This window comes from Danio aesculapii, chromosome 21 (genome assembly GCF_903798145.1).
Source record: "Danio aesculapii chromosome 21, fDanAes4.1, whole genome shotgun sequence".
NCBI lineage: Eukaryota > Metazoa > Chordata > Actinopteri > Cypriniformes > Danionidae > Danio > Danio aesculapii.
Window position 1 is genome coordinate 46,681,963 of NC_079455.1, and position 14,080 is coordinate 46,696,042.

The 14,080-nt window shown below is 41.4% G+C and overlaps 1 protein-coding gene across 1 annotated transcript in view; it reads left to right on the top strand.

Moving 5' to 3' along the window:
* The first annotated feature begins 2,348 nt into the window (after positions 1-2,348).
* The window catches only part of tbc1d13 (TBC1 domain family, member 13), a 27,205-nt gene continuing 15,473 nt past the window's right edge, over positions 2,349-14,080 (top strand). The window contains exons 1-11 of the mRNA XM_056445885.1: positions 2,349-2,437; positions 4,212-4,285; positions 4,742-4,782; positions 5,712-5,773; positions 5,922-6,021; positions 7,807-7,889; positions 9,805-9,964; positions 10,310-10,520; positions 10,802-10,965; positions 13,572-13,732; positions 14,006-14,063. Of these exons, the coding sequence (XP_056301860.1) occupies positions 2,415-2,437; positions 4,212-4,285; positions 4,742-4,782; positions 5,712-5,773; positions 5,922-6,021; positions 7,807-7,889; positions 9,805-9,964; positions 10,310-10,520; positions 10,802-10,965; positions 13,572-13,732; positions 14,006-14,063 (1,137 nt within the window). The 5' untranslated portion in view covers positions 2,349-2,414. The remainder of the gene's footprint in view (positions 2,438-4,211; positions 4,286-4,741; positions 4,783-5,711; positions 5,774-5,921; positions 6,022-7,806; positions 7,890-9,804; positions 9,965-10,309; positions 10,521-10,801; positions 10,966-13,571; positions 13,733-14,005; positions 14,064-14,080) is intronic.

The following is a 14,080-nucleotide window of genomic DNA, read 5'->3' on the forward strand; positions in this document are numbered from 1 at the left end:
ACAGTAGAGCATGCCTTTATTCATTTATAAACTTGTCTCAATCTCCAGATATTTCTGAATTAATCTCTCTGATTTCACTCATAATGATGATTATTTCATATATGTGATTAAACTCTGCGCTCACAGGCTGTTTAAATGAATAGTTTAGTATTAATAACAGTAGTGTTGGCATTTATGGAAACATCTCCTAATGATTTCACTTTTAATGATCCTGGCCTATTTATGTGCTTTATAACGCTTTAAATGTGGTTATATGAGCAATATCACACGAGCAGCAGTGTGATGTGGCTGTATATCAGCACTGGTGGGAGGCGTGCGTTGGCTCTTAGTGTCCCACCACTGACAATATACAGCCACATCACACTGCTGCTTGTGTGATATTGCGTTGATACAACAGTTCGATGACATAATCGTGTGTTTATAAAACTAAATCAAACACGGAGAGTCTCAAAACCCTTTTGTATTAGGAACTACTTCCTTCCGCCGTTCATTCACATCTGCAGCTGACGTCAGAACAGCAGAAGCTCATTCACCAGCGTCACTGTAGCGCTAGTGTTTGAGTGATTCTCTAGCGTAATGTCTAAAGTGAAGCTGATTTAGCTGACACTTGAGGATTATAAGGCAGAACAGCATCAAATGCCATCAGTCTACAGAGATTTCACAGTATTTCTCTGCTGAAATCAGGAGATCCCAATAATTAACCCTGATAAAGCCAAAGCAAAGCAAACACTAGCAGATTACTGTGGTATAAATACAGCACTACAACATACAAGAGAGAAAGAGATCGACTTAAGAAAGTCACTTACATGTTTAATAATGATTTGATCAGCTGTAGTTTGAAATATACCTCTGATTTTTCTCCTCTAAGGGCTTATCATGCGGTCTCTGTCGACATCTTGTCTCCGTCTTTGCTCTGCTCAATATGACATGCTAATAGTCTCTCAGAAACTCTAAATATTTAACATAGGCACTATATATCCTTATAAATAAACTGCTGCAATCAAAACTACTACATTCTGGTCTGAAAAAGCCTCTACAGTACATGATGTTGTCCAGCAGCTGTAATATTAGTCAGACTGTAGTGAGTTTATTGATCTGCTGTCTCTATAAGTGGGCGGAGTAATACAGAAGAGTGAAGAGGCTGTACAAGTGCTGATATTGCAGAATATCACACAGCTATCAGCCTATCAGATTTGAGAATCAGACAGAACTGTTGTACTATTCTGCCACTCACAGGCTGTTTTAGTGTATTATTCAGTGTTAATAACAGTAGCGCATGCATTTATTCATTTATAAACATGACAAAACCTCCAGATATTGCTGAATTAATCTGTCTGATTTCACTCATAATATTGATAGCATATTTATAACCCTTTAGATCTGGTTAGACTGTAATATTGTGCAGTTATTCAGTATTTATAACAGTGCTGGATGCATTTCTTCATCCATAAACTCGCCAGAATCTATTTTATTTTATAATCTCTAACATGTCTGACTCGATCTCTTTGGTTTTCCTCATAATGATGATTATTTATACAAGGCATTGAACACCATTAAACTGGTTATTTTTTAGTTTGTTCTGTCGACATAGTCGAGATAAGAGTGTGTGTGTGTGTGTGTGTGTGTGTGTGCATGCGTGCGTGCGTGTGTGTGTTTCCCTGGGTGCTATTACGCTTTTATATTATAAACAGAAAGAGAACAGTGTGGTCATTTTATCTGCTCATCACTATTATGTGCTGCAATCATGAACTCATAAACCACAGTCCTGAACTGTTATGAGGAGACTGAATCAGAGAGTGTTTATATTTATTAATGACTGTTTGTTCAGTTTTGGTGCTTATTTTAATGTGTCAAACACTGATTTGTTGATTGTTTAGATGTCTCTCTTATAATCGCAACCTTTAATAAATTAGTAATTACATTATTTATCTATCTGCGTGTGTAATTTATTGATTGATTGGTTAATTCAGTCATTATCTGGCCTTATAAAGTTTATTGTCATGTTATTATTATTGTTATTATTACTCCTCTGTCTATGATGAATGTTTTAGAGTTAGTTTAGAGTGTTGCATTTATATTTATGATTTAGATGCACATATATATTCATTATTGTGTGTGTAAAATAATATGATTGATGTAGTCCCGCTTAATAACAGTAATAAACACGTTGATGACGCTTTTAGATTATTAAACTGCTGGAATAATACCATCCTTGGCTCTCTGCTGCTTCATCAATACTGACGGACACATGTGGGTGTTTCTCTGTGTAAACAGTAACTGGTCATGTGATGTTCACACAGTAGTGTGTGTGTGTGTGTGTGCGTGCGTGCGTGCTGCTGTAGCGGAACTAATGTGCGCGTCCGTGTTTCCGCCGGCGCTGTTTTTCCGGCAGCGCGTGACTGCGCCAGTCAAACATGTCGAGTTCCTACAGAAACAGGTGAGAAACACACCGCAAACAGCGCGACACACACACACACACCGGTCACGTCGAGCAGCAGAGCTTAGATACAGCGGACGAGTGAGGTGTGTGTTTAGAGCACAGTCTATGAGTTACATATACACACGGTGTGTGTGTGTGTGTGTGTGATGAGAGAGAAATGGTGTATGTTTTGATCTCTCTCTCTCTCTCTCTCTCTCTCTCTCTCTCTCTCTCTCTCTCTCTCTCTCTCTCTCTCTCTCTCTCTCTCTCTGTGTGTGTGTGTGATGTGATTGTTTGTGTGTGTATTTCGATACATATGTGTATGTTTAGGTGTGTATGTTTGTTTTTACGTTTGTGTGTGATTGATTAGATCTATGTATGTTGTGTGTGTGTGTGTGTTTAGATCTGTATGTGTTTGTTGTGTGTGTATGATGTGTTTAGATCTGTGTGTGTTTGTGTGTGTGTGTGTGTGTGTGTGTGTTTAGATTTGTGTGTGTGTGTGTGTTTATGCATGTTTAAATCTGTGTGTATGTTTTGATCTGTGTGTGTGTGTGTGTGTGTGTGTGTGTGTGTGTGTGTGTGTGTGTGTGTGTGTGTTTACATGTGTGTGTCTGTCTCTGTGTTTATATGTAATTATATATTTATTGTGTGTGTGTGTATTTTGATAAACATATATGTCTGTGTTTAGGTGTGTACGTGTGTTTTTATGTGTGTGTGCGTGTGTGTTTTGGTGTGTATGGTTATTTAGGTGTGTGAGAGTGAGAAGAGACGTTGTGTGTGTATGTTTTGATCTGTGTGCGTGTGCATTTACATGTGTGTATCGGTCTCTGTATATTTATGTGATTGTGTGTATTTATAGATGTGTGTGTGTGTGTGTTTACATGTTTGTAGGTATTTAGCTGTGTGTGTGTGTGTGTGTGTGTTGGTCCTCAGTGTTGTTGTCTGGTGTGGTAAAACTGCAGTAATCTGATTTCTCAGCATGATGACACTGAATGACTGCTCTGTTAGTTTACTGCAGTAACACACACACTGGAGCTTGTGTGTGTGTGTGTGTGTGTGTGTGTGTGTGTGTGTGTGTGTGTGCGTGCGCGTGTGTGCGTGCGTGCGTGCGTGCGTGTGTGCGTGCGTGTGTGTGTGTGTGTGTGTCTTGATCATGCGTCTGTCAGCGTTTATCCCTGTGCTGTTTGAGTTCTTCTGTGTTTTCAGTGTTTCTGCTTGTGAATGTGACGTGTGTGTGTGTGTGTGTGTGTGTGTGTGTGTGTTATTGAGCAACACACACACACACACTCCTTACAGCTGCTGGGGAAAGTTCAGACAGTTAAAGAATAAAGCTGCTGCTGTGATCAGCTGAATCTCTTCATGTGAGGGTGTAAAGGGGCCGTTCACACACAATCTGAAGCAGTACTCACTCTTTACTGAACTATGAGCTCTAAAGAAGATATTTAGAAGAATGCTGGAAACCTGGAACCATTCACTTCCATAGTAAGAAAAACAAATACTGTGAAAGTCAATGGTTACCGCTCTCCAACATTCTTCAAAATATCTTCTTGTGTGTCAGATTAAAGATGTCAGACAGGTTTGAAGCAGTGGAGGATGAGGAAATGATGACACTGTTTAGGTTTTGGGTGAACTGACCCTTAACAAGACCCTGAACGTCTTCACTGTGTTAAAGTGTGGCTCCTCTGTTCAGCTGATGGTGACGGAATATTCAGACTTTATATCCACAGTGCTGACACTAACCCTAACCCTAGCTCATCATGATCTGTGTGTGTGTGTGTGTGTGTGTGTGCAGGATCCAGGAGTTTAAGCTGGCTCTGAGTGAGCAGCAGGTGGACCTGAAGGCTCTGCGTGAGCTCTGCTTCAGTGGTATGTTCTACAATAACATCACATCACCGTACAGGTCACCTCATATCCTGATCATCACACACACCAGCATGTAGAAGCAGTGCTGTAGAGTCAGCGGAAAGGGCTGCATTACTCTGTTTAACATGCTATAGTGTTTACTCGGTCATACATGGTCAGATTTCTCACTTTATTTAGAACTTCAGGACAAATGCTGTCGTTCCTGAAAATAAAACCCTTTTAAACACGCATGATCACAGACCCGGCATTAAACAAGATCTAAACACCGCTCTATCAAGATGTTTCCGTCTGCACCCTGACTCTAATGGTGTGTAGTATTGTGCAGTGCTCATATAAATGAGGAACAGTATTACTGTGAACAGTGGATCACGAGATGGTAGAACTTTTCTTTTGTCCACACCATATACACATCATCATACTGCACAGGCCTAGTCTGCTCTTCTGCTCTGTGTTTCTCAGGCATCCCCTGTGAAGGAGGCATTCGCTCTCTGTGCTGGAAGGTCAGTCTCTGATCATACACTAACCTGACCACACTGACCCAAACTGCACACACTTACCCAGATTGACCACACTGACCCAAACTGCACAGACTTACCCAGATTGACCACAATGACCCAAACTGCACAGACTTACCCAGATTGACCACACTGACCCAAACTGCACAGACTTACCCAGATTGACCACACTGACCCAAACTGCACAGACTTACCCAGATTGACCACACTGTTTCAGACTAACCCAAACTGACACAGATTGACCACAGTGTCCCAGACTAACCCAAACTGACCCAACTGACACAGATTGACCACGGTGTCCCAGACTAACCCTAACTGACCCAACTGACACAGATTGACCACACTGTCCCAGACTAACCCAAACTTACCACGCTGACCCAAACTGACACAGATTGACCACACTGTCCCAGACCAACCCAAACTGACCACACTGACCCAACAGACACAGATTGACTACAATGACCCAGACTAACCCAAATTTACCACACTGACCCAGACATACACAGATTGACCACAGTGTCCCTGACTAACCCAAACTGACCACACTGACCCAAACTGAGCACAGATTGACCACACTGTCCCTCACTAACCCAAACTTACCTCACTGACCCAACTAACACAGATTGACCACACTGATCCAAACTTACCACATGGATCAGACTGACCCAGATTGACTACACTGTTCCAGACTATCTCAAACTGACCCAGAGTGACCACACTGACCCAAACTGACCACTTTGTCCCAGACTGACCCAGTGTAGCCACACTGATCCACACCAACCCAAACCGGCCACACTGTCCTAGACTGACCACACTGTTCCAACTGAACAGACTGATCCACACTGACTAAACTAGGCACACTGACCCAGACTGACCCAGAGTCAGTGACTCAGATATTCTCCTGCTTTCCTCAGATTCTGCTGAATTACCTGCCGCCAGACCAGGCCTTATGGGAGACATTCCTGGAGAAGCAGAGGTCACACACACATACAAGCACACACGCATACATATATTTACTCATATACACACATATGTATTGGCTATGAAAAGAGCAGCACAGGTTCTTGACACTGCTCTGCCTTGTGTGTGTGTGTGTGTGTGTGTGCATGCGTGTGTGTGTTCAGGGATGTGTACACACAGTTTTTGAGAGAGATGATCATTCAGCCGGGAATCGCCAAAGCAAACCTGGGTGTTTCTCGAGAGGACGTGACCCTGGAGGACCATGTGAGTCACAGAAAACACTGGAGAGAGAACTGTGTGTGTGTGTGTGTGTGTTACATCCCTGATGATGATGATGATGATGATGATGATGATGTGATCATGAAAGTGATGTTGATGAAGAATATAGTGATGATGGAGTTTTCAGTGATGGTGAAGAATATTGTTGTAATGATGATGATCGTGGTGATGATGAAGATGATGATTGTAGTGACGATTGTGGTGGTGATGATGTAATGATTGCAGTGGTGATGATGGTATTGATGATTGTGGAGGTGATGTGATGATGTAATGATTGTGGTGGTGGTGGTGATGATGATGATAAAAAGATTGTGGAGGTGATGATGATGTAATTTTAGAGGTGATGTGATGATGTTACATCATTTGTGGTAGTAATATGATGGTTGTGGTGGTGATGTGATGATGATGTAATGATTGTGGTGGTGATGATGTAATGATTGTGGTGATGATGGTAATGATGATTGTGGAGGTGATGTGATGATGATGTAATGATTGTGGTGGTGATGATGTGATGATGGTAATGATGATTGTGGAGGTGATGTGATGATGATGTAATGATTGTGGTGGTGATGATGTAATGATTGTGGTGATGATGGTAATGATGATTGTGGAGGTGATGTGATGATGATGTAATGATTGTGGTGGTGATGATGTGATGATGGTAATGATGATTGTGGAGGTGATGTGATGATGATGTAATGATTGTGGTAGTAATATGATGGTTGTGGTGGTGATGTGATGATGATGTAATGATTGTGGTGGTGATGATGTAAAGATTGTGGTGGTGATGATGTAATGATTGTGGTGATGGTAATGATGATTGTGGAGGTGATATGATGATGATGTAATGATTGTGGTGGTGGTGGTGATGATGATGAGAAAAAGATTGTGGAGGTGATGATGTAATTTTAGAGGTGATGTGATGATGATGTAATGATTGTGGTAGTAATATGATGGTTGTGGTGGTGATGATGATGTAATGACTGTGGTGGTGATGATAACGGTGGTGGTGGTGATGATGGTAATGATGATTGTGGAGGTGATTATGATGATGTGATGATGTAATGTTTGTGGTGGTGATGATGGTAATGATGATTGTGAAGGTGATAATTATGTGATGATTGTAATTATTATGATAATAATGATTGTTAATGTATTGATTTGTAGTGGTGGTGATGAAGGTAATGGTGATGTTATGATGATGTAATGATTGTGGTGGTGATGATGATGATGATGATGATGTAAAGATTGTGGAGGTGATGTGATGATGATGGTAATGATGATTGTGGAGGTGATTATGGTGATGTGATGGTGATGATGATGTAATGATTGTGGTGGTGATGTGATGGTGATGGTAATGATGATTGTGGAGGTGGTGATGGTGATGATGATGATGTAATGATTGTGGTGATGATGTGATGATGATGGTAATGATGATTGTGGAGGTGATTATGATGCTGTGATGTGATGATGATGATGATGATGTAATGATTGTGGTGATGATGTGATGATGATGGTAATCATGATTGTGGAGGTGGTGATGATTATGTGATGATGGTAATTATTATGATGGGTTAGGGTTATTATGATGGTAATGATTGTTGATGTATTGATTTGTAGTGGTGGTGATGAAGGTAATGGTGATGTGATGATGATGGTAATGATTGTGGTGGTGATGTGATGATGATGGTAATGATGATTTTGGTGATAATAAAGACACTGATTGTGATGATGAAGAGGATGATGGTGTTGTTCTCTTCTCTTCTTCAGCCTCTGAACCCTAACCCGGACAGTCGCTGGAACACGTACTTTAAAGACAACGAGGTTCTGCTACAGATCGACAAAGACGTCAGGTGTTTCTCAGCAACACAAACACTACACTGCACAACACAAACACTACACAACACAAACAATACACAAACACAAACACTACACAACACAAACAATACACAACACAAACAATACACAACACAAACACTACACAACACAAACACTACACTGCACAACACAAACACTACACAAACACAAACACTACACAACACAAACAATACACAACACAAACAATACACAACACAAACACTACACAACACAAACACTACACAACACAAACACTACACAACACAAACACTACACAACACAAACACTACACAACACAAACACTACATTACACTACACTACACAAACACTACATTACACTACACAAACACAACACAAACAATACACAACACAAACACTACACAACACAAACAATACACAACACAAACAATACACAACACAAACACTACACAACACAAACACTACACTGCACAACACAAACAATACACAACACAAACAATACACAACACAAACACTACACTGCACAACACAAACAATACACAACACAAACAATACACAAACACAAACACTACACAACACAAACAATACACAACACAAACAATACACAACACAAACACTACACAACACAAACACTACACTGCACAACACAAACACTACACAAACACTACACAACACAAACAATACACAACACAAACAATACACAACACAAACACTACACAACACAAACACTACACAACACAAACACTACACAACACAAACACTACATTACACTACACTACACAAACACTACATTACACTACACAAACACAACACAAACAATACACAACACAAACACTACACAACACAAACAATACACAACACAAACACTACACAACACAAACACTACACAACACAAACACTACACAACACAAACACTACATTACACTACACACACAAACACTACATTACACTACACAAACACAACACAAACAATACACAACACAAACACTACACAACACAAACAATACAAACACAAACAATACACAACACAAACACTACACAACACAAACACTACACTGCACAACACAAACAATACACAACACAAACAATACACAAACACAAACAAACACAACACAAACAATACACAACACAAACAATACACAACACAAACACTACACAACACAAACACTACACTGCACAACACAAACAATACACAACACAAACAATACACAACACAAACAATACACAACACAAACACTACACAACACAAACACTACACAACACAAACACTACACAACACAAACACTACATTACACTACACTACACAAACACTACATTACACTACACAAACACAACACAAACAATACACAACACAAACACTACACAACACAAACAATACACAACACAAACACTACATTTCACAACACAAACACTACACAAACACTACACAACACAAACAATACACAACACAAACACTACACAACACAAACACTACATTACACTACACAAACACAACACAAACAATACACAACACAAACACTACATTTCACAATACAAACACAACACAAACAATACACAACACAAACAATACACAACACAAGCAATACACAACACAAAAACTACATTTCACAACACAAACACTACACTACACAACACAAACACTACACAACACAAACGCTACAATACACTAAACAACACAAACAATACACAACACAAACACTACACAACACAAACACTACACAACACTGCAGTACACAACACAAACACTACACAACACAAACACTACACAACACAAACACTACACAACACAAACACTACACAACACTGCAGTACACAACACAAACACTACATTACACTACACTGTCTGTGCTTCTGATTGAGGAGACTGCTGGATGATCAGACGAGCATTAGTGCTGGTGTGTGTGTGTGTGTGTGTGTGTGTGTGTCTGTCAGGCGCTTGTATCCTGATATGGCCTTCTTCCAGCGGCCGACTGACTTCCCCTGCCAGCTGATCCTGGACCCACAGAATGAGTACGAGACGCTGCGGAGACGCGTGGAGCAGACCACCCTGAAGGCCCAGACGGTCAACCGCAACCGCAGCGGCGTCACCAACGTGAGTGTGTGTGTGTGTGTGTGTCATTCTCTATGTATGTATATGTGTGTGAGGGTTCTGATGATTCCTGCACATGCGTTACGTGTGTTGCTGACGTGTGTGTGCTCTGTTTGCTCTGAGCAGTGCTGGGATGATGCACAGGCACAGGTGAGTGATCTGGTGTGTGTGTGTGTGTGTGCGTGTGTGCTAGTTAATCTTGCTAGAGGAGTATTTAGGAGTCATTTAACTGAATCAATCTGAGCGACGGACAGACGGAAGCAGAGCTGCTGGTGCTGGACTGCTGTGTGTGTGTGTGTGTGTGTGTGTATCTGTGTGTGTGTGTGATGCGTCTCCTCTCCTCCACAGGTCAGTTCTCCAGGGAAAGCGCTCCACCTGTATCCCTCTAATGAGTATGCGGTTCTCCCGAACGGCTGTGAGGCACACTGGGAGGTGGTGGAGCGCATCCTCTTCATCTACGCCAAACTCAACCCCGGCATCGCCTACGTGCAGGGCATGAACGAGATCGTGGGACCCATTTACTACACCTTCGCCACCGACCCCAACAGCCAGTGGAAGGGTAACACTCTCATACACACACACACACACACACACACACACACACACAGTAAGCCTGCATGCTCTGCATCATGTCCACCAAACAGCACAGAGACATTACTTCAGCATTTGACCAGCAGCCTCAGTGTTTCCTCTGTATAAATGACAGATGATCAGTGATCCTGCTGGGCCAAAATAGAGTCATAAAGATCTCACTCAATTTGCCAAAGACTCGACACATAATCAGTCATTTTACTCACCAAAATGTGTGTGTGTGTGTGTGTGTGTGTGTGTGTGTTGTAGAGCACGCTGAAGCCGACACCTTCTTCTGCTTCACGAACCTGATGTCAGAGAACAGAGATAACTTCATCAAGAGCCTGGACGACTCTCAGTGCGGCATCACCTTCAAGATGGAGAGTGTCTTCTCCAGACTCAAGCAGAAGGACACCGAGCTCTACATCAGACTGGTGAATCACACACACACACACCTCACTCACTGGCTGACGGGGTCTCTCTGTCTCTCTCTAATAATCACAGTTGAGCAGATGTGACTCTCTCTAGTGTCTGTGATAGAGAAGTCCGGTGTGAAACGGGTCTATAATGACTGATGAATGAGATGGAGCTGTGGTGTTTTAATAAGAGGCTTAATGACAGCTAGTGTAAGAGTTTCAGGAGCGTATCCTAACAGTAGAGATGAATTCAAACATTAAGAACAGGTTCAGAAACGTCTGAAAACCTTTGTGTTTATAATGTGGTCGCTGTAGGATCCAGCATAGACGGTGTTGATTTGGAGGAGTTCACCAGTTTAGCAGTTCTTCATCACCTACTGCTGAGATATTAAATTAGATGAATATATGAAGAGTTCAGATACAAAAGCAGCTAAACTCCACTTCCACCAGAAATGAGTGAATGACATTGAGGGAATGCTTTAGGCATACAGGACATGTTCAACTAATAGATTTGCTTCAGATCATCTGAATGGCAGCGTCAGCTCATTCAGAAATCACCGTGTGTTCACACTGAGAGCGGCGAGAGCGTCAAAGTAACTGGAGGTCATTCATTTACAATAAGAGCCGGCGGTAAGGAGCAGCGCGGCGCGTCTTCACCGGTGTGAGCGTCGAGGTGAGCTGAAATCAAGTTAACTTTATGGTAATGAGGCGGCGAGCAATCAGAATGAAGAAGTCCAGCGCTTTAGAGGAGTCCAGAGAACACAGAGCTGTGAACTTTGATTCTGACCACAGTTATTCCTAAGGGTTTGATTAGTGCGGTCGCTGGATTTCCAATTCTTTACAATGTTTTATTACAGGAACATGCATTAAAGAAGATACTGATGTGCATTATTGTATATATTTATTTTAAAAAAGCAGGAATCTCATGCGACAGTACAAAACAGTATCGCTGCTTCAGGATATTTCAGACATATGGACACATCGGATAATTAAGTGGAGTAAAGCCACACCACATGCACCTGGATCTTCCATTGTTAAATGAATTTGATAAAGTGCGCAGCATCTTCATGTTATATGCAGGAATGTCACTGATATTCTGCAACGGCTCCTTTAAATAGGAGATCAATGTAGTGAATTTTGATGCTCTCGCCGCCGGAGCTGAAGGGAGACAGCGTTGTCGCCAGGGCGGCCAGAGCGACCTTTGACCCTCTTGCCACTTTCGGTGTGAACGTTCGGTAACAGATTGTTGACAAAAGCCGCTAAACGCCTCTCGCCTTTGACAGCAAAAGCCGCTATATCATGAGAACCAATCAGAAGGCAGGAATCGAATCACATGTGTTTAATGTAGCAGCGCTGATACGCAGGCTTTATGAGGAGACTGCTTTATTCTGCTTCTGATTTGAAAAGACGGAGTTTGATGAACTGGATAAGCCTGTCTGACTGTCAGTGAACGGCAAATGAAAACATCCCTTACCTCAAAACTCTGAGCATTATCAGAGGAAAACACACGGTACAGTCAGAAGTGTAGCATGCATTCATAACGATTGTTTGAGCAGCGACGCTACTTTGAATGAGTCTGATTTACTATACATTAAACATCAGCTGCGCTTTACAAAAGACAGAGTTAAGATGCTGTTCTTATATCCCGTGAGGATGCTATGAGGATAAACAAGAGACAAACAAGAGACCAAGACCTTGAGTACAGTGAGGATGACTGAATGACAGCTTCTGAAAGTGTCTGAGAGGCGTCCCCTTTTTGCCCAGTAGAGCCACTTTGTGATTGATCTGCTAATGTAAGCTAATATTAAACAGATAAATATAAAACTACACATGATTATATATGACTGCATATCACCTATACATCTGATAAACACACATATATTAATGGACAGTGCACAGATGTTGATGTTTCACAATGTTTTAAACTACATTATTTAAATCAAGCTGAGTTTACAATGTTCACATTATTCTGCTTACATTAAATCTAAATCCCAAATATCAGAAATGACAACAGATTCAGATTTAATTAAAGTCAGTTTTAATGTTATTAATTAATGAACTTTACAGATTTCAGTCATTCATTTCCCTTCCCTGGTTTATCAGGGGTTACCACAGCGGAATGAACCGCCAATTACTTAATTTGATGTGTTTTATGTTTGGTAAATAATCTCTAATAGCATCTTTAGTGGTTTTTCAGCTAATTTCACTGTCTTGTCTCTATAGGTGGATTTAGAGGTTTCTGCATAAAAAGCAGACGTGGATTTAGCTGGTTTAGACACAAAAGAAAATCTAAAAACCTTTGTTAAAAACCAAAGAATTGTCTTATTTTATTTAGCAGCTAATAACCTGTTCATTATCTATTAAATGAAACTTCTGAACCTAATCAGAGGAGCCTGATAGTAAATGCTCATCTACAAGAAGAGCTCTGAGGATTCAGAGGGTTTAGATTCTGAACTCTTCATATATTTAACAGATGTTTTAAAACTGATAATAATAAACGCATTAAAACACTAACAGTAATAGTGTGTGTGTGTGTGTGTGTGTGTGTGTGTGTGTGTGTGTGTGTGTGTGCGTGTGTGTGTGTGTGTGTGTGTGTGTGTGTTGTGCGTGTGTGTGTGTTTCAGCAAGAGCAGAACATCAAGCCTCAGTACTTCACCTTCCGCTGGCTGACGCTGCTGCTCTCTCAGGAGTTTCTGCTTCCAGATGTGATCCGGATCTGGGATTCACTGTTTTCACATCAGGACCGCTTCGAGTTCCTCATCCCAGTGTGCTGCGCAATGCTGACGTAAGAGCCGCTGTTACTGTAACAATGACGTGTGATCCAGTGTTACCTCTGATGTGAGATTAGACACTGCTCGTGTTCTGGTAGAGCAGAGCTCCCCATAACTCAAGAGGCTGCTGGAGTTTAATGTGCACGCTGTCTGATCTGAATGATGAAGAGCTCCAGCACTGGCTGCTCCAGTGTCAGCAGTGTAGAGCGCTTCAGTTCAGATCATCTTTATTTCTAGAGCGCCTTTCACTATATAGAATGTGTCAAAGCATCTGTGTGTTTCTGCAGACTGATCCGAGATCAGCTGCTGGCGGGAGACTTCACTACAAACATGAGACTACTACAGGTAACACACACACACAC